Source organism: Lampris incognitus, chromosome 8, assembly GCF_029633865.1.
Source record: "Lampris incognitus isolate fLamInc1 chromosome 8, fLamInc1.hap2, whole genome shotgun sequence".
Lineage (NCBI taxonomy): Eukaryota > Metazoa > Chordata > Actinopteri > Lampriformes > Lampridae > Lampris > Lampris incognitus.
In genome coordinates this window covers 44,994,868-45,020,672 of record NC_079218.1, presented here as the reverse complement: position 1 = coordinate 45,020,672, position 25,805 = coordinate 44,994,868, and the positions used below count along the sequence as shown (strand labels likewise).

The following is a 25,805-nucleotide window of genomic DNA, read 5'->3' as shown; positions in this document are numbered from 1 at the left end:
AAAGTCAGTCTGTGACAGTTCCTTACCCGGGACACACTGGATGAGGTTGGCCACCATGCCGCTGAAGTGGGCCCTGATGTCTTTCAGCACGTCCAGCTCCTTCTCGTTCTCGGCTTCCAGAAGCATCCGGGTCAGGTCCACGTACTCCAGGAACAAGGCTCCCAGCGCCAGGGAATCACGCTCCAGCGCCCCATTGGTACTTTGGAGAGAGGGAGGAGAGAGATTATATGGGGTAATCCGTCAGGTTTTATGAGAGCACAGGGGGTTCCTTGAAGGTTAGAGAAGAAGAACTTGGAAGGCTGTAAGGAGGAAAATCTTGGCAAAAACTTCAGAAAGCAGAGGATAAATGGTTGAGGTTGCCTCGAGCCAAGCGCGGTACGCTCCAGAATACTAGAATACTATGTGGGTGTGCTGTAGCAGCTACATGGTTTGAATGCCGTTTGTGAAGCGGTGCCAGACTGACGATCATGTATGTTATGTCCACTATCTCTGGTTTAACAAAGGTGAACAAGTCAAAGGCCAAAACAAAGGGAAGAAATAGGGCATCTGGGTAGCGTAGCGGTCGATTCCGTTGCCTACCAACACGGGGATCGCCAATTCGAATCCCCATGTTGCCTCTGGCTCGGTTGGGCGTCACTGCGGACACAACTGGCTGTGCCTGCGGGTGGGAAGCCGGATGTGGGTATGTGTCCTGGTCGCTATGCTAGCGACTACCGCCTCCTCTGGTCTGTCAGGGCGCCTGTTCAGGGGGTGGGGGGGGATAGACTGGGGGGAACAGCGTGATCCTCCTACATGCTATGTCCCCCTGGCGAAACTCCTCACTGTCAGGTGAAAAGAAGCGGCTGGCAACTCCACATGTATCGGAGGAGGCATGTGGTAGTCTGCAGTCCTCCCCGGATTGGCAGAGGGGGTGGAGCAGCGACCAGGGAAGCTCGGAAGAGTGGGGTGATTGGCCAAGTATAACTGGTGAGAAAAAAAAGGGGGGGGGGTCCAAAAAGAAATATCCTTGTACATGTGACATTGTGTGTGTTTTGTGTACGTTTGTGTGAGAGCGCTACCTGTCACTGATAACTCCAGCGTCAGCCAGCAGTTCAAAGATCCTGAGCAGCTGCAGCCTGAGGAGATCCCTCCTCTCTCGCCGTTTCTTATTCTGGGAACACACACGGCACAGACATCAGCCTACCTTCCCCGTGTAGGCCTGTCCCTTCACAAACACTCTGGACTCTCTAAACCAGTTTAAGTGACAGGGAGGTTTTGTATTTTCAGGCGTATATGAACATCCTTATATGCTCTATAGATGCCCCTGGTAACCCAATTATTCTTGTACTTCATTTCCAGTCCACTTCTGTAACTGGTGTGCATGTGCACATGTGCATTTCTGCGGTATCTTCTTACCTCCGGCCTACGTTCCAGCGCTTCCTTCATCAGCGGATGGAGCTCCTCCACTAACTCCCTGTTCAGACACACAGAGCAAGGGAGTCGCCATGTTAGTTTGTTTCATTGGCTGAGCTCATCCGATCACAAATTTCCCCTCCGTGTAAGCCGAGGGCATTATGAGCCGACGGAAAACAACCCCATTTCCTCCTCACCACATTCAAATTAAAAAAAAAAAAAGTCACATGCCAATGAACCTTTAATCTTTAATACCCTCATATGTTAGATTTTTGGGTTTGTGCCTACGCTGTCTGGGCAGAGGTTAATCTCTGGAAAACAATGACATCCCTTCTGCAGAGTACAGTGAGTTAAATTTAGACTCCCTTAGAAAACGAAAGCGCTCCTCTCTCACAATAGAACCTCTATCCTCCAAACAAACGAGATAGGCCTCTCCTTTGTGCGGCACCTCCCGTACGTCAGCGACGCGGCCTTTTTTTTCCCTCTACCAAGAATGTCCCGGAGGTATGCCGCTTATCTCAGGTACGAAGAAAATGTCAAGATGGACGGGGTAAGAGCTGGCGGGGCTGGGGAGCGTTTAAAAAATGTTAACCATCCCTCGCTCCCAGAGAAAAAAAATAGTTATTAATTAGAAACGGAGTATGGGTGGAAATCTCTTGAGTTCTCGTTTAGGTAGCGGCCTTGAACCCTGACCCCGCCCTTAGATCTCTGACCCACTGGTCAAGTGGGATATACAGTTTGCTGTCTCAAAATATTTTTTGGGGTATTTTTGACCTTTCTCAGATGGCGACAGTGAAGAGGTAGACAGGAGACGGGGGACGGAGAGAGGGGTAAGACGTGGAATAAAAGTCGTCGGCTGGAATCGAACCAGTGTTGGTTGGGACCGTGTGGTATGTGCTGTAACCATTCAGCTATGGCGCTACAGTTTGCCATCTTAGTGAAGAAGAAATAATTCTAGATGGGTCGGAATTATTCCTGTCACCTTTCTTTTGCATCGTGGGGTTAGGATTTTAATTTTAATATGGAGGTTGACTTATTCCCCCCCACACACCTTTTCTCCCCGATTGTACCACGCCAATTACCCCACTCTTCCGAGCCGTCCCGGTCGCTGCTCCACCCCCTCTGCCGATCCAGGGAGGGCTGCAGACTACCACATGGCTCCCCCAATACATGTGGAGTCACCAGCTGCTTCTTTTCACCTGACAGTGAGGAGTTTCGCCAGGGGGACGTAGCACGTGGGAGGATCACGCTACTCCCCCCAGTTCCCCCTCTCCCCTGAGCAGGCACCCCGACCGACCGGAGGAGGCGCTAGTGCAGCGACCGGGACACATCCCCACATCCGGCTTCCCACCCTCAGACACAGCCAATTGTGTCTGTAGGGCTGCCTGACCAAGCCGGAGGTAAGAGGACTTAATCTCGCTCTGCTCTGTGTGTGTTGTGTGTGTGTGTTAGCCGGGTTGTGCGGGTGTGTGTTACGATACCTGAAGACCAAGGCGTTTGTGCGTCCCAAGCCCAGCACCAGAGCTTCTGTGATTTCCAAACTCTCGCTTCTCATTAACGGGACCAGTTGTTTCAAAAGCCAGGCGACGGAAGGCGTGCCTATCACCTGACAAATGAAACGAAAACACAACACACACGCGTGGATCAGACACGAGTCATTTGTCACTTTAACTCTACAAATCTTTCAAAAAATGCAGCACCAGTAACACAAACTAACACTAATACACTGCAATAACAGAGCTGTGAAATGACTGTGTGTGTGTGTGTATTATAATGACCGGTTGAATGTGCACAAGGGTCCTATGTTGTTGCCATAATTGTCTAGAATTTTAATAAGCTGTAAGTATTTTAATTTTCCATAATTTTTCAGACTTTCCAGACTTGTGTAATGCTTGTTATAGTTTTGTCATCACTAATCCACAACTTCTGCTGTTCTGGACCCCCTTCTCACCAAATGCCTCGACAGTGGAGGGATCGTAATAGAACTAGGCCTCAGCACTCCATCGGGATATTGTGATTTTATCTTGTTTTAAAGTGCAGTTTCGCTATAACTTCCTCAGCAGGGCTTTCAAAATCAACCAATCAATTAACTAACGAATCAAATAATCAGCCATTTAACCAATCAGTCAATGACTCCTTTCTTACAGACACACACACACACACACACACACACACACACACACACCTTGTTGTCATAGGTGACACTGCCGTCTGGCGTGGTGGCAGTGATCTCTGGGGTGGAGGCCCTGAGGTGACCAGGGGACATGATACTCGGCTTGGCTACGCCCAGACACAGGATCAGGTAGTTCCGCCACAGAGGGATGTAGCTGTCGCTGGAGCCCGCCGTGCTGGTCTTCTTGGCATTCACTGGGCTGCTGCCGAGAGACAAAGCAGAGAATGAGGACAGAGACAGGCGCTCAGAGATATTAAGTCACCCCCACCCCCCTTTTACTCCCCAATTGTACCCAATTACCCCACTCTTCCGAGCCGTCCCGGTCACTGCTCCACCCCCTCTGCCAATCCGGGGAGGGCTGCCGACTACCACATGCCTCCTCCCATACATGTGGAGTCGCCAGCCGCTTCTTTTCACCTGACAGTGAGGAGTTTCACCAGGGGGACATAACACATGGGAGGATCACGCTATTCCCCCCCCCCCCCCCCAGAAACGGGAACCCGACCAACCAGAGGAGGTGATAGCGCAGCGACCAGGACACATACCCACATCCGGCTTCCCACCCGCAGACATGGCCAATTGTGTCTGTAGGGACACCCAACCAAGCCGGAGGTAACACGGGGATTCAAACCGGCGATCCCCGTGTTGGTAGGCAACGGGATAGACCGCTATGTGACCCGGACGCCCTGAGATGTTAGGTTTTAACGGGATCATAGCCTCTTTATTCCCCCCAGTTCCCCCCTCCCCCCCCGAACAGGCGCCCCGACTGATCAGAGGAGGCGCTAGTGCAGCGACCAGGACACATACCCACACCCGGCTTCCGACTGTGGCCAAGTGTAGTTGTTGATTTGCTTAAAAGACAATACTTGTGTGCTTTTTTTTTGGTATGTGTAAGGTCAATAAATGAGTGTCACAATCAATACATTCATCATTTTCATTTTGCAAGAGGAAATGTCCACTGTTTCTGTCCAGTAGTGGATTACACAGCTGTGCCGATTGCAAATAGGAGACAGAATGGGAGCCAGTAGGTCGTGACAGGAATGTAGTCCATGCACAGGGTGCATGGGGGTAATAGTCATCAGTGCTTTTGGTCTTAGGTGAATCAGAGTTGGTAGAGAAAGAACATGGTATTCTCTTTCCCCTGACTCATAACTTCATTTCACAACTCTGACTTTTCAAAAAGTCCCTTCTGTTTCTTTAGTCAACTTCCTTTAGGCAGTCTGTGTTCATGGGGATACTGTCATTGCACTATGATTCATTTTTTTCTTTTTTGATTTCGATATACCCTATTGATCCCCGTAGGGAGATTCCTCTCAGCATTTAACCCATCCTAGCTGTGTAGCTAGGAGCGGTGGGCAGCCGCCGTGCCGCACCCTGGGGACCAACTCCAGTTCGTCTTGCCATGCCTCGGTCAAGGGCACAGACAGGAGCATTAACCCTAACACGCATGTCTTTCTGATGGTGGGGGAAATCAGAGCACCCGGAGAAACTCTACAGCAGACACGGGGAGAACATGCAAACTCCACACAGAGGACAACCTGGGATGACCCCTGAACCCAGGACCTTCTTGCTGTGAGGTGACAGCGCTAACCACTGGACCACCGTAATATTAGGAATCTTTGTGATTCCTAATATTAGCTGCTCATTATGCTGGTTACACAGCAGTTGTGTGCTTCTTCTAGTGTTCTTATTGTAGACTGCTCAGGATAACAGCTTTCACTCAGTGGAAAAAAGGTAAAAAAACGAAAAAGAAAAGCACTCACTGCATGACAAAGAAGAGGGAAATGGACTGGTTTGATTATTAAATGCAATGTTACCAAAATCAAAGACATTAAACAGGAAGAATTATCAAGCAGATCACATTGTCTTCATCACTCTCAATGTGCTGAAGTATGATGCACAATGTGATGGCAAAATGTAGAGATCACACGTTACATCTGGATCAGGCTCAGCTAGGTCAGGTTTAATGCCAGACGAAATCAAACATCAGGTCAATTTTGCAGCTGAACTACATATAAAAATTAAAACAATCTGAAATCCGTTAGAGCATACTCGTGCATGACCAGGCCCATGTCTGCAATGAACCACAAAAATTCAACGCCTGAAATAACTGAAGGACTTAAAATGGCATATCAAAAACCTGCTAAAGAGTAAACGCAATAATTTAAGCCGTTTTAGGACCCTTTTTGGGACCTGCGGACACCCTGTTCATGCCCGCATCGTAAATCCATCCATCCATCCATTATCCAAACCGCTTATCCTGCTCTCAGGGTCACGGGATGCTGGAGCCTATCCCAGCAGTCATTGAGTGGCAGGCAGGGAGACACCCTGGACAGGCCGCCAGGCCATCACAGGGCCCACCTACACCCCCCCCCCACACACACACACACAAATTCACACCTAGGGACAATTTAGTACGGTCGATTCACCTGACCTACATGTCTTTACACTGTGGAAGGAAACAGGAGCACCCAGAGGAAACCCATGCAGACAAGGGGAGAACAGGCAAACTCCACACAGAGGACAACCCAGGATGACCCCCAAGGTGGGACTACCCCGGGGCTCGAACCCAGGACTTTCTTGCTGTGAGGTGACCGCGCTAACCACCGTGCCGCTCTGCCTGCATCGTAAATGTAACAGTAAAATGTAAAAGTAAGGCGTGCTCTCATACTTAGGGTCAACCAGGGGCATCAGCAGCTGTAGCCGTGTGAAGGCGTAGGGCCAGGCATAGCCCAGAGCGATGGGGCAGTGCTTGGGAAGGTGCTCCTGTCGCAGGAAGCTGTGCAGACAAAGCACCCAGGGGTCCTTCACACACTGGGCGAAGATCCAGACGTGGCTGGGGCTCTTCACATCATAGGCGCTGCTCACCAGCCGAGCTGTCCACTCCACCAGCCACTGCAGATCAACGTGGTGGCTCAGCGGCAGAGTGGCCTGAGCGAGCAGAGAAAACCAGAGGAGTCAGAAAAGAGGAGAGGGGATGCAGCTGACCGTTGGGAGGATGGGAGGCATGGGAATCGAGAGAGCAGATTAACTTAAGATAAATGGCAAGCACCAAAGAAGTGATGTTTAATCTTTATTCCTGCACTATTTGTGTACAAATCCACATATGACTGGTAAACCCACTTTTAAAGTCTAAAAATGGGTTAAAAGATGCTCTCACCGACTCGGAGACAGCCACGTGAACGAAGCTGTCCATCACAGCGGGGCTCAGCTGGTCCATGATCTCTATCATGGGTTTGTCATCGTCCTGGAAGGGAAAGGCATTTATAGAAACAGCTCTTCTTTACAACGGCATCACACTTCAAAGATGCCAAATCTGGAATCACACCCAAGGTCACATGGTTTTCCACCCGTTCTCCTCTCTCCTTGTCTACCACTCTGTCTTTTCCCCTTCCATCTAACCGGTGAGGGACATTTCTAAAATACTGTGGCTTGAGGAACTATCTGTTTTTTTGGACCCCCCCCCGCCTTTTTTCTCCCCAATTGTACTTGGCCAATTACCCAACTCTTTCGAGCCGTCCCGGTCACTGCTCCACCCCCTCTGCTGATCCGAGGAGGGCTGCAGACTACCGCATGCCTCCTCCGCTACATGTGGCGTTGCCAGCCGCTTCTTTTCACCTGACAGTGAGGAGTTTCGCCAGGGGGATGTAGCGCATGGGAGGATCACGCTATCCCTCCCAGTTCCCCCTCCCCCCTGAACAGGTGCCTCGACCGACCAGAGGAGGCGCTAGTGCAGCTACCAGGACACATATCCACATCCGGCTTCCCACCCGCAGACACGGCCAATTGTGCCTGTAGGGACGCCCGACCAAGCCGGAGGAAACACGGGGATTTGAACCGCCAATCCTCGTGTTGGTAGGCAAAGGAATAGACCGCTCCGCTACCTGGGCGCCCTCTATTTTGATTTTCACTTTGACAAACAAGTGCTCTCTGGAGGTTAATTTCTATCTTTCTTGGCTGGTGAAATACTTGACCGGCTATTAAACGTGTGTGGTTGGTTAAAAAGTTAGGTGGTGTACACAGGCCTCTTTAAGGAGCACTGTGCTAATGCCAGCTCAGGAGAGGAACATGGTGCAAAAAAGGGGGCTTAATGCTGAGAGGGGAGGCTTTCTAGTTGCTACTATGTCAAAGAGATTACTGTGAAGCAGCATGGATTTATAACTCATGCTGTCATTTTGGCATGACGGCATGCCAAAATGACAAGTCTTCTGTTATCGCCACTGGATGGTCACACTCTGATTGGTTTGTTTCTCCTCTCTGCTCTGAAAGCGTAGGGTAACCCCACTTCGTCCTGGAAGTAATAAATTTTGGTTTTTCACAACCTGCGTCTTATTTTCGCAGCTTACGCCATCGCACATATCGGTTATGATATGATTTTCCTCAACCTGCTTTTTTGTTGAGGTTTTGGACGCGGCAACACTGCTGGAAACAGTTTTACAATGGCGTCTTGTACACGAGCATCAGGCGTGTTTTACCGAGGCCAGTTTAACCCAATTATTTAGAGGTGAAGACGACGGTGAACGTTTAATGTTATTAGCTGAAATACCCATTACAACGGTTCATTGCCATGCTGAGCTACTTCCTGCTTCAACTTGCAGGAATGACCATCTTACTTAATGTAGGTAGTATTAATCGTCCATACTAATACCCGACCAGGGGAAGTGAGAGGTCACAGATAACAGGGAAACATTATGTACACAGTCTAACTGAGGCACGAGGGTTGTTTTGTTGTTGATTTAAGGACAGCTTTAAAAATCTCCAGCCCCAAAAGATGCTACTTTAAAGCAGCATTCAGCAGCGGCCCCACACCCAGAATTTTCACAGTGAAACTGGTGAGTAAAATCATATAATGACCAATATGCTCAGTGGTAAAAATTATGAGAATAACATGCAGGTTTCGTGCCGTGTACCTCGGCGTGCCCCAAAGCTGTGAAGAGGCAGCGAATTTCTCGAAGGACACCAACTGCAAGCTTCCTCGTGCTGGTCTGGCAGGAGCAGAGCAGCAACAGAGCCAGACCCTCAACGGCGTGGAGCACTGAGCAGTGAGGGCTCCTCTCCGGCAGTCTGGGGCTGGCCTGGCGGAGACAGAGGAGAGAGAGGGAGGGAGCAGGACGGTGAAACAGAAGAGTACAAAGACAATAGAATAAATGTTACATATAACAAATACGACTCACTCAGACAAATATCATGATAACCTTTTTCTCACACTTTAGAAAACGATGTGATGAAGTGCTTTTCAAACATGAATAAAATAGGAAAAGTATACAGAGAAGTCTGTCTGTAAATTTTGCCTCGAACTTTGACCGTTAAAAGATGTCATTTGAGGACAGAATCATAGATTAGGGTGGAGGTGGTTGTGTGTGTGTGTGTGGGGGGGGCCCGTCAGGTTACAGGTTGGACCTTGTGTATTAGCATGTTGTATGAAATGTCCTTCCATGCAATAGCTCACTTTCTCCCCCTGAATCACCAGGGTTGTTACATGTACATCATATCCTGTGTACTGGGTAAGTAATCCACACACACCTCAGTTCCACCTCGCACCTTCCCCTGGTGCAAGGCCAGCCTCCACTGGGTAAGCAGCTGGAGCAGCAGCTTGACGGATGCATCCTGCAGACCCTGGTGGGTGTCCTGAACCTGGGAGGGGAAGGACAACATCATAACAGACACGCAAATGTGTGCACCAACGGATATATGTGGCAGCCATTATATAATAAGTCCCTGTCATTAGACATGTCTATGTCTGCTGATATACTGCTGCACAAACTAAATGTACTTCCTGCTCAGCTGTCAGCAGGTACGATGATGGTTTGTTAGCAAGCTGCTTGAGAGATATTGAAGAAATTAGAATCAGTTCATCTGGACACAATGTTTATTGAGAGAAACGTTTTATCACTCATCTAAGTGACCTCTTCAGTCTCAGCTGACTGCAGGTATCCCCACCCTTATACACAATACAGTGGTATAACGACTGAAACCAACGATCAGATTCATATGCAAATTGCCGTGAGCATTAACTAGAGTTACAATGGCAATGTGTACTATTCACAGAGGATTGGGGAATGGTTGTAATCACAGCATTGTAAGATGGTAACAGATGTACTCTTAGGTCCCCCCCTCAGTTCAAGGATGGTCGTTCCCTCTTCACATAGATGGCCTCTTTGACCCCCAATTCAAACCAGCGTTCCTCCCTATCAAGGATGTGCACATCCTCATCCTTGAAAGAGTGGCCACTGGCCTGTAGATGGTGTAGACTGTGGAGTCCTGGCCTGACGTGCTAGCTCTTCTGTGTTGTGCCATCCTCTTCACCAGTGTGGTTTCCCCAATGTACAAGTCACGGCAATCCTCCTGGCACTTAACAGGGTACACTATATTACTCTGTTTGTGACAGGGGACCTGATCCTTGGGGTGGACCAACTTCTGTCACAGTGTGTTTTGGGGTTTGAAAGCAACTGAGATGTGATGTTTGGAAAATACGCATCTAAACTGATTCAGACACTGCCGCCACATCATCACCACTGGCTTACGCTTAGACAGCTGTTGTTCTTCTCTTCTCATCGATCGGCTGCTGCACTGTTTGGGCGTCTTCCTGGCTTTGACAAACGCCCAGTTAGTATAACCCCACTTAACCAGGGCCTGTTTAATGTGGGATTTCTCCCCTTCCCTGGCCGCTGTGTCAGTGGGGATGTTGTCAGCTCGATGGTATGGCATCTTGATGACCAATGACCGCTGTATTGTTTCTAAGGGTGAGGATACCTGCAGTCAGTAGAGACTGAAGAGGTCACTTAGATGAGTGATGAAACATTTCTCTGAGTAAACGTTGTGTCCAGATGAACCAAGTCTACTTTCTTTCTTTGATTTTCTTACCTGGATTATTGAGCATGCATAAAGAAGTGTCATAATATTGTGACAATATACACTTGATGAGCCAAAACATTATGACCATCTGCCTAATATGCTGTTGGTCCTCCATGTGCTGCCAAATTAGTGCCGACCTGCCAAGGCATGGACTCTACCAGACCCCTGAAGGTGTCCTGTGTTATCTATCACCAAAACATTAGCATCAGATCCTTCAAGTCCTGTAAATTGCAAGGCGGAGCCACCATGGATTGGACTTGTCAGTCCAGCACATCTCACAGATGCTCAACTGGATTGAGCTCTGGAAAATTTGGAGGTCAGGTCAACACCTTGAACATGTCATCATGTTCCCCAAACTGTTCCTGAACAATAAGCGCAGCATGGCAGGGAGTATTATCCTGCTGAAAGAGGCCACTGCCATCAGGGAATACCACTGCCATGAAGGGGTGTACCTGGTCTGCAATGATATCTAAGTAGGTGGCATGTGTCAAAGTATGTCCACATGAATGGCAGGACCCAGGGTTCCCGAGCAGAACATTGCCTAGAGCATCACACTGCCTCCACCGGCTTGTTGTCTTCCCAGAGTGCAACCTGGTGCCATCAATTCCCTAGATAAATGGTGCACACATACACAGCCATCCACGTGATCTAAAAGAAAACTGGACTCAGCAGACCAGGCGAACTTCTTCCAATGCTCCCATGTCCAGTTCCAACACTCAGGTGCCCATTGTAGGTGCATTCGATGGTGGACAGGGGTCGTCCTGGGCACTCTGACCGATCTGCGGCTACACAGCCCCATATGCAGCAGCTTGTGATACAGTGTTGTGACACATTCCTCCTGTAACCATCATGAAAATTTACTGTGACCTGTGCCACAGTAAACCTTCTGTCAGTTCTGACCAGAAGGGATACCCTTCATTGCCCTCGCGCATCCATGAGCCTTGGGCACCCAACATCTTGTCGCCGGTTTATGGTTTGTCCTTCCTCGGACCACTGTCGGTAGGTACTTACCACTGCTGACTGGGAGAACCCCACAAGCCTTGACATTTCAGAGATGCTCTGACCCAGTCATCTGGCCATTACAATTTGGCCCTTGTCAAAGTCATTCGGGTCTTTACTCTTGCCCATTTCTCTTCCACTCAACACACTGACTATGAGAAGTGATAGTTCGCTTACCAGGTAATCTACCCAGACCTTGACATGTGCCTTTTTTTGGAGATGATCAACGTTATCCGGTTCACCTGTGAGTGGTCATAGTGTTTTGGCTCATCAGTGTATATCCTCTAATATAACTGCTGTACTAGATAACGTTCAGGGTAGAAATGAGCCACATGCTAATGAGGGACCACTCACAGCACAGATTACAGCAACAAAAATGAATCTTGATTTTTTTTTGTGTGATGGTTTTTGGTCTTATATAATGCCCTCCAAAGTTTAATGGTCGTCAAACGTCTCCCATCTTCACATGATCAGAATCCCTCCCAAGATTTTACCTCTCGCAAAAGGAAGTGCGTGTAACCAAACAGGACATCTTCCCTCCAGTCTGAGAAGTCCAGCAGCAAGCTCTGAAGGGAATTCTGGGAAATTAGGCGCAGCTCGTCGTCCATGTGGACTGTCAGTCTGAGGGTGGGGAAAGACATTGATACGAATGATACTTCCTTGATAAATAAGTGATCATACTGTGCAAGAGGCACAATCTCATTGATCCCAAGTAAAAGAAGATTTTTTTTCTTAGTTTTTCAAGATATAACAGAAGTCCACTATTTCTTAATTGGGTAAAAAAAAGGTGATGTTTGGTGTACGTTCACAGATGCTTTACACTATGACTATCACCAAATCATACAACTGTTGAAGAGTACAATTACTCCTTTAGAATAAGAAATAACATTATATGCAACATGACAGTGGGTTTATGGCCTTATAACAGATGTAGGCACATATGTATTTTGACTAAGCAACTTGGTTTACACATACATTTTTCTAACTTTAATACGGTTTTATCATAAAACTTTTCCTGGAGCCAATTCATTTCCCACATTTTCCCTTACTTTACAGATCTGCATGGGAAACCCCAACATAAAACTCCTGGGGTTAGGAAAATGAAAGGGAGACAGAGGAAATCTGAAGGGTGAAATTAAAATAGGTTCTCCCAAGTGAAATTAATAATCAGTTACTGAAATATTTCAGTGAATAAATAATTCGACACAAAAGATTAAAAAAAAACGACGGTGTTTATTATTGTTTATTATAGATAGAACCATTTTAATGGTTTAAGCTTTGACGCTTACCGCGAGAGAAGGTCAATGAGCTCAGGTTTGGACATGCCATCGGGAAGGATGCGGGGAATGGCCGCCACACACGTCCTGAAAAGATCGATTTTGGGCTTCCTCTCACCCCTGCCAATGAGAGAGTTACACAGAGACAGAGATGCCCTCAGATAAAAAGGCATTGATCCATTTCTAAGGTGCATTCTTGTGGAGTCCCTAAAAGTCTGACTTGAGTGAAGAAACTATGCTTTTATGAGTCTTCCCAACTGAAAATATGATGAGCAGTAACTATGTTAAGGACTCTGTCATCAACATACGTGATCATGTCCTCTGGTTCCTTGTTGAGCATCTGCACGTTTGTCAGCATCATGCAGCGGCCAACCTCCTTGTCCAAGTGTCTCAGGATGTTGTCCAGGGCTTTACGCACTTGTGAGTAGTACAACGACATGCCTGCACGAGACAGACACAGACAGAGAGCAAACATGCTAATTAATGAACAGTCTCATATGTGGCAAGAGCTGTGATGGCATGGAAGTCCCCCCCCCCTTTTTTTCTCCCCAGTTGTATCCAGCCAATTGCTGTCCCGGTCACTGCTCCACCCTCTCCGCCCATCCGGGGAGGGCTGCAGACTACCACATGCCTCCTTTGATACATGTGGAGTCGCCAGCCGCTTCTTTTCACCTGACAGTGAGGAGTTTCACCAGGGGGACATAGCGCATGGGAGGATCATGCTATTCCCCCCAGTTCCCCCTCCCCCCCGAACAGGCACCCTGACCGGCTAGAGGAGGCGCTAATGCAGCGACCAGGACACATACCCACATCCAGTTTCCCACCCACAGACACGGCCAATTGTGTCTGTAGGGATGCTTGACCAAGCCGGGGGTAACGCGGGGATTCGAACAGCCAATCCCCATGTTCGTAGGCAACAGAATACACCACTACACTATCCGGACGCCCCGGCATGGAAATTTTTATGAGTAGAGTTGATGCAAACACACACACACACACACACACAAACACACATACCAGTCCACATACATACACATACCTATTAGTTTGGCTTCCTCCTCAGTAAGGGTCTTGCTGAGGTAGGTCTTCTTCTTCTTGAGGGAGTTCCCAGAGGGCAGTGTGGCTCCAGTGTTGGGCATGGGCGGCTCCCCGTCTTTCTGCTGCAGGGCATCTGCTATCACCAGGAATGCCCGCAGACCTATGTTCATACGCTACGACGCAGACAACACACACAACATGAGAGAGAGAGAGAGAGAGAGAGAGAGAGAGAGAGAGAGAGAGAGAGAGAGAGAGAGAGAGAGAGAGAGAGAGAGAGTGTGCATGGTGCACTGTGGGGAGCTCCTGGAAGTAATAGCACGCAACCAGGTAGCATGAAGTACCTGGTTGTGTGTGCAGGTTTCCAATTGCAACCAAACACTAAACCCTTCAACCAATCAGAGGACAAATAATGAGTATAATCAGTGGGTGTAGTGTTGGGTTGCAAAGATAACCTACATACACATAGCCCTTTATGGTACATTATTGAATACATCTGCATGCTTCTATAAATTATTTCAAAAGTATCTGTGGTCTAATTACCAACTAGTACCCTTTTTTGTCATTAGATTGCGTCACTTCCATACAGTATTCATGTGCTTTCACAGATAAAGGCCATTCTCTTGTTTCCCTGTCTCGCAGACTACGGCAGAAATGTCTGTGTCTGTGTGTGTAAGTGTGTCTGTGTGTGCTTTTGATACCTCGGGGTTGAGACTGAAGGCTTTGGCAGGTTTTCCAACACTCAGCAGGTCAAATATGATCTCCTTCATAGCAAAATCCAGTCTTTCCTGAACAAAGCATAGAAGAGATGCTGTTACAGTGTTTGTGTGTCTGTGTCTCTACTGGGTAGCAGTGTAACATCATGAGCCTGGGAGATGATGGAATTTAGGGCAGCTTGTACCTTGGAGGGTCCCAGTAACACATAAATCACATTTATAATTTAATTTATGCTATTTTAGTCACGGAAATTAATTGAATAGGTTTGCATGTAATCTAACAGTTGGTCAGAACGATAATCATGATGCTCATTCTAATCAATACTTTGAAACCAGAGCTTCTTAAACACTCATTTTTAGATATTAAATTAAGAAAATAATAGACACTTTTCATCACGATAAAGATAGAGATGACATTATGAAGTTACAATAACTAGCTGCTGTTTGAAAGAAATGAACACATGGACCAGATGAGTTTTATTCGTAGTGCCTTACGGAATACAGTGGTGAGAGTTCCTAGCATAACTCACTGCTTCACTGAGTTCTGAAACCACTTAGTCATTACAGACTTGTCAGTTAAGATTGTGGATTCAGCTCGCTGAAGTCCGACGTCCTGCACTTTTTTTACAGAACAAATGAGGGAGTAAGTCCATCCATCCATCCATCAGTTATCTGAACCGCTTATCCTGCTCTCAGGGTCGCGGGGATGCTGGAGCCTATCCCAATAGTCACTGGGCGGCAGGCGGGGAGACACCCTGGACGGGCCGCCAGGCCATCACATGGTCGACACACACACACCCATTCACACCTAGGGACAATTTAGTACAGCCGATTCACCTGACCTACATGTCGTTGGACTGTGGGAAGAAACCAGAGCTCCCACAAGAAACCCACGCAGACAGGGGAGAACATGCAAACTCCACACAGAGGACAACCCAGGACGACCCACCAAGGTTGGACTACCCCGGGGCTCAAACCCAGGGCCTCCTTGCTGTGAGGCAACCGCGGTAACCACTGCACCACCATGCCGCCCAAGGGAATAAGTACTTAAATTAAATTTAATAGAGTGTTATTTTCTTTTCTTTTGAGATACTTTCTGGATGGGAAATCAGTTTGAAACCTGGTGGGAAACCTTAGAAGAGAAGGTTTCACACAGTTTTGCAACCATGTTGAGAAAGAGTGGAGTGTTTTGCAATGGCATCATTCCATGGTAAAAAAAAAAAAAAAGGAAAACTGAACCCCCAACATTGTACAGCACCATTTATAACATGTGTCACTGCTCAAGTGTCATAATTCATTAATTCAATTTTAATTTATGCTATTAATTATTTTATACATTTATATTACATGTACATATTATTTATATATATTGCATATATTATATACTATATTATTTATATAATAATAATAATAATAATAAATACATAACTAAAATTTTCAAAAACATGTAAGTATCCCCATTGGGCAATGTGTTGTGCAGCCAGCAGTTTGAACACATCCACCACACAGTAGGACAACACTGAGAAAAGACAACTGAATGTACAAATATTTGTAAGTACTGTGGAATACTGTGGAAACTGCGTCGACAAGACACATGACTAAACCAGCATCACTATTATCTTTTACCGCAGGCTGCTGGGTGTGATTTGTTGATAAAATCAGTTACGAGTGGAAAAAAAGACAGACTCAACATACTGTTGTCATACACACCTGTGCGATAAACTGAATGATCTTGACGAAGATGTTGAGGGGCATGTCTCTGGGTACCACGCTGCGGCTGCCCTTGGGGAAGAGCGTGGACGTGATGGACGTCAGACGACTGTGTGTGTTTGTGTGTGTGTGTGTGTGGGGGGGGGGGGTTATCGGGAGAGAGTTGAAAGCGAGAGGTTAGTGTTTAGGGGGAGGAATGAGATGTCAGAAATAAACCACAGACCAAAATGTCAAAACAATATACTGTAGCGAATTCGGGGGGCAGCCCGGCTGGACCGCCACAGCTGGGATGCAAACTCGGATCTCCCACACCGCGGGCGACAACGTTAACCAGTCGACTAAAGGGTCCAACCCACTGGCTAACGTGTCTACTTATTCGTATACGTTACACTACCCCCCCTCCTTCGGGATAGGGCGTCCCCCGGCCCCTTTCGGACCCTTTAGTCGACTGGTTAACGTAGTCGCCCATGGTGCGGGAGATCCAGCTTCGCATCCCGGCTGCAGCGATCCCCGGCTGGCCCCCCCAAATTCGCTACAATACAGTTATACTGCACTTTACTGGTGAGACAAATAAATAAACAACTGTGTGTGTCTGTTACCTTTGTGTTCCAGTGTTGCTCTCACACTTGATTCGGATCATGTAGACCCACAGCAGGCGGTAGAGGGACTCTAGAGCTACACGTGCCATCTTCGGGTCTTTGTTCTGCGCACACACACACACACACACACACACACACACACACAGAGATATCTAAGGGGCGCACATGCGGCACAGCTCACAACATGCTTCCAGCTATTTTTACAGCGAGACAAGGATGAGGCTGCGCTGGTGCTACCACACTTACGGAGTGATGGAAGTTGTTGTGTTGTGTACATGCATGTCAGCTGAGACAAACTCACTCCCCGTGGGCGCTGTTACGATAACCGGGGGGAAGCACTACCAGCTGAGAATTTATTGCTGCGTGAACGTAATCGCTGAGAGAGAACGTGCACCTGGGCGGGGGAGTCCGGCTCTAACGTATCTGCTCACAGAGAAACGCTGAGGCTGTGTGTGTGTGCGTGTATGTGTGTGTGTTTGTGTGCGCACATATGCATGCATTTACTGCACATGTTTCTTTGCCTGATATCAGTCGGAATCGTTCGCTCGTTACACGCCATTTCCCTGTTTACTCTGACGTTGCCTCCGCTCTCACCCATTTCGGTGGGGGAGGGGGAGTCGATTTTCCCAACCAGTCATGAGAGACCGACGACTCTAATGTCTTTTTAAGTCGATACTGATGCGCAGCCATGCCAACATACTGGTTTTGGGGGCGTGCGGTAGCACAGCGGTCTATTCTGTTGCCTACGCCGCTTCGCCGGTTCGAATCCCCGCGTTGCCTCCGGCTGGGTCGGGCGTCCTTACAGACACAATTGGCCGTGTCTGTAGGTGGGAAGTCGAATGTGGGTATGTGTCCTGGTCGCTGCACTAGCGCCTCCTCTAGTTGGTCGGGGCGCCTGTTCAGGGGGGAGGGGGAACCGGGGGGGAATAGCGTGATCCTCTCACGTGCTACGTCCCCCCTGGTGAAACTCCTCACCGTCAGGCGAAAAGAAGCAGTTGGCGACTCCATACGTATTGGAGGAGACGGGGTTGTCTACAGCCCTCCCTGGATTGGCAGAGGGGGGGAAATAGGGCAATTGGCCAAGTACAAGTGGGGAGAAAAGGGGGGGGCGGCTATACTGTTTTTGTTAAGGTTTTAAGAGTGAAGCCAAGTCAAAACAAAACATGATGTCGGGCAACACTGAGAAGACGTGCCATCAAACACTTGACAACAGCTTGACAACTGCGTTAGTCCTGCCTGTGGCGCTGACTGGATAATCACTTTTTCAGCCGAGAAACCGCCGTTTCATGCCATGATGCCAGACCGGAAGAATCAGTCAACTTAGTGAAGGGGGGCAGATTCAACGGTCTGGACCCAGGCAACACGTTTCCACAAGGGCCTTGTGCACTGAGACCCGGCACAGAACGGAGAGACATGGAGTAAATTTGTGAAGAGCCTTGCTACTGAACCCGGTACATCGATCATCCCCAAATGAGAAGAACACATTCCAGTCTGTCACTTCACATTTGAGTCAGGCGTCAAGCCTTCTCTATTCTTTCACATGATCTCTTGTGTGCGCTCTGCATTTCTCACGTTGTTCTGTCAGTTCCCTCCATTTCTAATCTGATCCCTCGGTCAGAGGCACAGACCAGTTAACCCTAACATGCATGTAATTTTGATGGTGGGGGAAACCGGAGCACCCGGAGAAAATCCACTACAGACACGGGGAGAACATGCAAACGCAACACAAGAGGATGACCTGGGATGACCCCCAAGGTTTGACGACCCCGAGGGTTCGAACCCAGGACCTTCTCGCTGTGAGGCAACAGCGCTAACCACTGGGCCACCGTGCCGCCGCCCCAAAAAAAAATACAGGGGCAAGCGCGAACGCAGTCCCCCACTACTAGAAATTATACAGTCGAGATTCCCACATTTGGGGAATTTACAGGGGTCAGCACAACCGGAGTGCAACGGTCAAGCCTCGCCCTGGGTGGACCACCTTCTTGATCGTGGTATCTTCCCTACCAGGTAAGTATAATCTGTAATTTGTTTCTCCTCATCCCCTTATGTCACATGGACACATGTGTGGGGCAGTGTGAATGAGCTCTGGCATCTCGTGTTGTGTACTGGACAGAGAAGAAAGGCTGACCTTCAGGTTTGAGAGGCAGTTGTTGAGGAAGATGTACCAGCGGCTGAGGAAGAGCTGCTTCTGACTAACACACAGCAGGCAGGTCACCAGCGGGTAGAGAGCCTAACACGGTGATGGGAGGGAGGGAGAGAGAGAGAGAGAGAAAGAGAGAGAGTCATGGGAACACATTTAATTTATCATAGAACCTATTTCCATAATGCTGCCCATGCTCTTTCGGAAGCAAAAAATAAATAAAAAATCACTGCCTAAAATTCATCAATCACTATCTTTAAAAACATGGGCTCTCTGGTCTGGCTCTTTAGCAGTTCTCGATATTGATTATACAGCACATTACTAAGTGAAAGAGGCAGTCAGTCTCTGACATGGTAACATTACTTCATCCCATTAGTCAGTAACATGTGAAACCGCCCTTTGAAAACACCATGTACTCGTTTTGGAAGGGAAAAAACACACCAATATAATGAGATAACATCTGTAGAGATAAAAATCCCATTAAAATGATCCAATCCCTCGGAGTCTGCCAAGTCATGTCAGAGTTTATAACTGACGTCTCTCCTCCTCCATAAATATATCTGCCCTTCAGGACCAGAGTGGAGTCAGTGAGTAAAACCAGCGTGGGATCACAGCCTTTCCCAGGATTCACCTGGCCAGTCCGATTCATGGAGAGTGCAGGTGGTGCTAACGTCTTTTTATTCTTGTGTATGAATGGATCGTGAATGTGAAATGATTTATTTTCAGATTTAAAGAAGTGGCGTGGGTGTTGATGTTGAGAGGGTGTGGGAGAGATGACTGTACTGAATTATTCTTTGGCCTGAAGTTAAGTAAAATTAACTTAGGAGGGGGCATCTGTGTGGTGAGGCGGTCTATTACGTTGCCTACCAACACGGGGATCACCGGTTCGAATCCCTGTGTCACTTCCGGCTTAGTCGGGCATCCCTACAGACATAATTCTTCCGCTTCCGGTGTGGGAAGACGGCGGCGCAAATTCACGTTTGCGGCGGCCTCACCCAGTACCATCCATGCAGCATCTTTGTCCACGTCTGCATTTAAGTTTTGTCTTCGTTTGATGGCTGGGAGAGCTGGCACTGGATCGGCTGGGAGAGCTTGGTCTGCTGCGTCCTGTGGGCCCAGGGATCACGGCCCTGCCTGGAGCTGTGCCCGAAGAGGAAACAACAAGGGCAGTCTAACAGGATGCGGAAGCGGGGCAGGCTAAGCTAACTGCTAGCCCATGCAGACCGGCAGTTCCGACAGTCATCCTGGCTGGCGTTCGTTCTCTTGAACAGTGATTTTTTTTAACTTTTTTTTTTTTAGTTTAGATATATGTGTTACTTTGGATATATGTGTTCTTGTAGTTTTTGGATGTGTGTTTTTGTCTTTGTGTTGCACTGTTGTGGGCTGGGGGAAACATGAAATGGAATGACAAATAAAGTGTTTCTGATTTCTGAATTGGCTGTGTCTGCAGGTGGGAAGCCAGATGTGGGTATGTGTCCTGGTCACTGCACTAGCGCCTCCTTTAGTTGGTCAGGGAACCTGTTTGGGGGGGAGGGGGAATAACATGATCCTCCCATGTGCTAGGTCCCCCTGGTGAAACTCCTTACTGTCAGGTGAAAAGAAGCAGCTGGTGACTCCACATGTATCGGAGGAGGCATGTGGTAGTCTCCAGCCTTCCCCAGATTGGCAGAGGGGGTGGGGCAGTGACCAGGATGGCTTGGAAAAGTGGGGTAATTGGCCAAGTACAATTGGGGAGAAAAAGGGAGAAAAATCCCCCCCCCCCAAAAAAAGTGCAGGCGGTGCTTATGTCTTTTTATTCTTGTGTGTGAATGGACCGTGAATGTGAAGTAATTTATTTTCATTTCATTGTGGTATTGAGAGAAGTGGCGTGGGTGTTGCAGTTAAGAGGGTGGAGGAGAGATGACTGTACTGAATTATTCTTTGACCTGAAGTTAAGTAAAATGAACTTAGGAGTCCAGACTGTTGACTCGTGCTACATTACATAACTTCACAACACATGACCTTTTTACCCAGTGTGTGAAGCTTTCGCGGCCTTCATTCTGATCATTCTCCAAAATGAACGTCTAGTCAACCATCCCTCTGGGGCAGCTGGGCCATTGTCACGGCTGGTTTTGGAAATGCCGGGTGACTGGAACGTGTTATGAGTTATCTGTCAGTGCTCAGCACAGCAGCTATCTGCTTTTTTCTGTCTCCCTGAGTCCTTCCCATCTTGGTCTTTGTCTCGTCTCGTGTCTTCTCATGCACTTATCTGCTCCGTCATGCAGAGACTGACAGGAACGGGCACGTCAGAATGGTGAGTAATAATTATTACCGACAGACAGCGAGCTGTTATCATTCTTCTCTGATCTGCCCCGTCCGCTTTGATGTGACAGGTTACTGCCTGTGTGTGTCCCCGTCTGTGTTTCGGCTTGTGTTGGATCTGCGTGTTTGTGTGTTGCTTGTCTGGAAAAAGTGAAACACAACATGCACGCAGGGAGGTGTGTCGGGATCTGCTGAGGCCTTGGTCTTCGGTGAACGGCTGATTAGGAAGTATGTACTGAATGCCAGGAGGAAGCACGTTAGGCCGGCTGAATGACGTGTCCGGGGCCCTGAGGACACGGGCTGCTGTCACAGCACCCGGTTAGGCTCCCAAACAGGACCGGGAATAATCCAACACGACGATCCAACGCAGTGTGAATACATCAGACTCGAAACGTAGTGATAGCCAAGGCAACTTGTTTTATCCGGGGCAATTCTGTCTCAGGAGTTCCACCACTTGTTGCATCACTTTCCACGGGCTCTTTGTGTTATCAGGAAATGTTAACAGACCCACTTTGCTGCCTGTTACTGGGGTTTTTTTTTTTTAGGGAGTTGTTCCTTATCTGATGCAAGGGTCTAAGGACAGGATGTTGTGTTGCGTTAAAGCCCCGTGAGGCAAATTTGTAATTTGTGATATTGGGCTACACAAATAAAATTGACTTGAGTGCTATTCTTGGCTGCCTTAATGCTACAACACTGCCCAAAAACCTGCCCTGACTATTGCTACGCCAAGAGCATTAGCGCAGGAAGTGGGGGGGGTGGCTGTGTAACAGACCCAACAGTATGCCTAACTTTTTCTAATGTATAAATGCTAAAAAATAAAACACACCTTCGTTTTATACAGTGGGCTAAGGCTGCGTGGACTGTACATTTTGGATAATAAAGTGAGTAACACTCCGTTCCAAATCCGGTACACACGCACCTTACAAACAAAACAATGACGTCATAATGTAGAGGCGGTCGCTCTGACTGTCGGCGGTTCTGCGCTGGGGGAGCGCAATGGCTGATGGGACTGTTAATGTTAGATTTAAAATTGCGTTTTAATGATGTGGCTTTCGTGTTGTGGTTATTCTTTTTTTTTTGTTTAGTTATTTCTGATTTTTGCCCTTTCTCCTCCAAATTTAGTGGCCAATCGATTCCTATTTTAGTTCAAACACCCACCCTCGTACTGCATGCGTTCGCCAACTGCGTCTCTCCGGCTGGCAGTCTCGAAGAAGACGCCTCCCCACTTTCGTGACAAGGCGAATCCAGGCCGAACCATTGCTTTTTCCGACACACACAGAGACGCATTCCTGTGACGAACACAAGCCGACCCTGCCCCCCTCCCGAAGACAGCGTTGCCAATTATTGCTGCTTCGTCGAGTCCGGCCATAGTCGGATCTGACGAGACCGAGGCACGAATCCCGGTCCCCAGTGGGCAACTGCATCGACACAAAGCTGATGCTTTGACCGCTACACCACCGCGGACCCGTGTTGTGGTTATTCTTGTGTTATTGTTTTGGGCGTTCGACTCAACTAAGTAGGAGACCGTTTACTGAGTAACTGACCGTAGGACCGTGACTGGGACTTATGTCGCCACCTGGGACACGGGTGGGTGGGAGGGAGGGACTCGTTATGTTGTCAGTTCTAATCCGTTCTGGCCGGTGTGAATAAAAGAGCACTCGCAGGGGGTCGTGCGGTGTACGGGGGCATGGGAGTTGCGGTTAAAAAGAGGTCTCTGCCTCTCGACTCATTCTTCCATGCCAACTCGCTGCAATACTTAGTTTTAGTTGGCAGCCACCCTACTTAAAACATCTTCCCACGCGCCCGCCTGGCTAAGAGAAAAGTTTAGCAGGGGCAACGTCATAAGTTGGCAGAAATTTAACCAAATCCGTTAACTAACAGTACATGTCCATTGCACAATTTTGCTCATTATCTCATCCACACCGACTGTGCCCCATTTGCTGCTCTCCACCCCTGCGGAGGGTAAATATCCTGCACTTCGTCAAGACCTAGCCGGTGTGTCATAGCCTGAACTGCACTGCTTTCCCTGCCCCTCCCCACGAGCAGATAAATGCCCACATGTTGGAAAATAGTGGTAAGTGCTTTCAGCAGCTGCTGGTAATGGAGAGGAAATCAGAGGAGATGAGAAGTTGAGAAACAGGGGAGACTGACCAGTGAGTGTTTCTTCCTGGAGGATAAGTCCAGGGTGGTGTCGTAAAGACTCTCCACAAAGTTTCGCAGGCACGGCACGTTCACCTCATTCTTGACAGTCTAGGGAGGAAAGCACAGCACGGATGTTATTCAATACGGGGTTCGCAAAAATAGCTTTCTAATTTCAAAACTCCAGTCTCTTTTTTTTTTTGAGACTTTAACCTCTGGATTGCATTTGAAGATTCAGGATGATGACCAATATGATGCCAGCTGATGGTAGATGGGCAATCTGACAGTCAACTAGACCATCTTGTGGCACAAACTAAGGCTAAAAAATGCATTAAAAAATTAACTAATTCTTCTTCTTCTTTCGGCTTCTTCCCTATTTCTATATTACTAACTAAACTAATTAAATTAACTCATTAAACATGTAGATTAACTAACTAAACTAAATAAATCACCTAATTAAATTAACTAAAACAATTAATTAATTAAATTAACAAATCTAACTAAATATAAATCTAATAACTAATCTAAATAAATTAACTAATTAAACATTTAAATTAACTAAAAAATAGCAAGGATGTTATTCAGTGGTATGTCAATGGAAAATAATGTACCCTGGTGGTAACAGGATACAGTAAATAAACATACTCGAGTGTCTTTTTCAAGTTTACTGCAGAGAAAATTTTAACGGACAACTCCCAACAACTTTGAAAAAGTTGTCCAAAATGTGGAAATATAACCTATAAGGTCAACAACCAGTCTATGTATGGATGGATGAATGAGTGAATAAATGAATGAATGAACAGAACAATGAAAAACAGACAAAAAAATAAGCAAGTATGTAAGCAAGTAAGTTAATTTATTACGTAAAACACAGCCACTAACCGACTTCATTGTATGTAATGTATGTATGGTTGGTATGTAGGTCCATATGAGGTATGTAGGTCCACATGAGGAGGACAACAGCAGACACTTACGGCAGCTACGGGAACCAGTATCTCCACAAAGAGTCCAGCTAATGAGTGTTTAATGTCTTTATCCTTCACTTCCAAGAAATACTGGGCACACTCCTAATGACAAAGAGCAAAGGAGATGTCTTGATGCATGCTCAATAATCCAGCTAAGAAAATCAAAGAGGGTTGAATCAGTTCATCTGGATAAAATGTTTATTGACAGTATCTGTCAATAAACATTGTATCCAGATGAACCGATTCAGCAAAGGAGAGGTTGCAAACAGTCATTTGGTAACATCAACACAGCAAGATACATATGTATATATTATTTGTGTTTATTTTCTCCTTTATCTTTCTTGACTTATGAAATCTTTAAGCCATATCACGAGGGTATGTTCTTAGTGCATTAATGATAGTGTTTGTGTATACTTGCATCTATTATGAAAGTGTTCTTGATATGTGTGTGTGTGTATGTGTGTGTGTCTTGTGACTATGACTGATTCATTGTACTGCTGTAACATGGGTGTTTATAGGATGCACTGTTGTCAGGTGCTGTGCTGAACTGTGTCTCGGTCTTTTGCTATATCTGGAATTATTGATAGATACATACAACTTGTGCTGTAATTGTTTCCTGTAGTAATTGTAATTGTTTGTGTGTATTGCTGTAATTGTTTCCTGTAGTACGCTGCCTGAAGAATGCCACTTTTCAAGCCCCTTGAGGGTTTTTAGGCAATTCTCCTTCACATTCTCTTTCCAATTATACATTGTGTCTTTTTTTAATTTGTCATATGTGTAAATAAAGAAACAAAAAATATATATGAAGTGATTCTGAAGTTGGTTTACGATTGTAAACCTTTTTTCCCCCCAATTGTATCTGGCCAATTACCCCACTCTTCCGAGCCGTCCCGGTCGCTGCTCCACCACCTCTGCCGACCCAGGGAGGGCTGCAGACTACCACATGCCTCCTCCAATACATGTGGAGTCGCCAGCCGCTTCTTTTCACCTGACAGTGAGGAGTTTCGCTAGGGGGACATAGCACTTGGGAGGATCACGCTATTTCCCCCAGTTCCCCCTCCCCCCTCGAACAGGCGCCCCGACTGACCAAAGGAGGCGCTAGTACAGCGACCAGGACACATACCCACATCCGGCTACCCACCCGCAGACACGGCTAATTGTGTCTGTAGGGACGCCCGACCAAGCCGGAGGTAACACAGGGATTCGAACAGACAATCCCCGTGTTGGTAGACAACGGAGACAACTGCTACACTACCCGGATGCCCAGAATATGATTCTTCTTTCCCCTTTCTCAACAACTACTGTCAACATGTCCTCAAGCAAGGCATTTAATTCCCTGATGTTCCAAGGAAACTACTCAGCAGCCACTGAAAGGGAGACAAGGAAGCTGAGGAAAAAAGTGTGTAACTGTGCGAGTGTGAACCAAGGAGTTGCTATTCACGATATGTAATGTTCAAACAATATCATTTCATCTTATAAGCACACATCAATAAGGGCTATACCA

General features: G+C 47.3%; 1 protein-coding gene and 1 non-coding gene across 2 annotated transcripts in view; both read right to left on the bottom strand.

The window, feature by feature from the left end:
• fryb (furry homolog b (Drosophila)) overlaps positions 1 to 25,805 on the bottom strand; it is a 92,969-nt gene that overhangs the window by 35,434 nt on the left and 31,730 nt on the right. Inside the window, exons 9-27 of the mRNA XM_056284202.1 lie at positions 24,311 to 24,403; positions 23,349 to 23,447; positions 18,885 to 18,986; positions 16,757 to 16,860; positions 16,158 to 16,266; positions 14,433 to 14,519; positions 13,736 to 13,907; positions 13,005 to 13,137; positions 12,709 to 12,816; positions 11,914 to 12,040; positions 9,089 to 9,199; positions 8,476 to 8,640; positions 6,726 to 6,812; positions 6,237 to 6,496; positions 3,578 to 3,767; positions 2,874 to 2,998; positions 1,396 to 1,453; positions 1,059 to 1,150; positions 27 to 199 (exon numbers count right to left, since the gene is read on the bottom strand). Of these exons, the coding sequence (XP_056140177.1) occupies positions 27 to 199; positions 1,059 to 1,150; positions 1,396 to 1,453; positions 2,874 to 2,998; positions 3,578 to 3,767; positions 6,237 to 6,496; positions 6,726 to 6,812; positions 8,476 to 8,640; positions 9,089 to 9,199; positions 11,914 to 12,040; positions 12,709 to 12,816; positions 13,005 to 13,137; positions 13,736 to 13,907; positions 14,433 to 14,519; positions 16,158 to 16,266; positions 16,757 to 16,860; positions 18,885 to 18,986; positions 23,349 to 23,447; positions 24,311 to 24,403 (2,395 nt within the window). The remainder of the gene's footprint in view (positions 1 to 26; positions 200 to 1,058; positions 1,151 to 1,395; positions 1,454 to 2,873; positions 2,999 to 3,577; positions 3,768 to 6,236; positions 6,497 to 6,725; positions 6,813 to 8,475; positions 8,641 to 9,088; positions 9,200 to 11,913; positions 12,041 to 12,708; positions 12,817 to 13,004; positions 13,138 to 13,735; positions 13,908 to 14,432; positions 14,520 to 16,157; positions 16,267 to 16,756; positions 16,861 to 18,884; positions 18,987 to 23,348; positions 23,448 to 24,310; positions 24,404 to 25,805) is intronic.
• Positions 18,608 to 18,771, bottom strand: LOC130117344 (U1 spliceosomal RNA). The gene has a single exon (XR_008810644.1). It is a non-coding gene; the product is annotated as a U1 spliceosomal RNA (small nuclear RNA).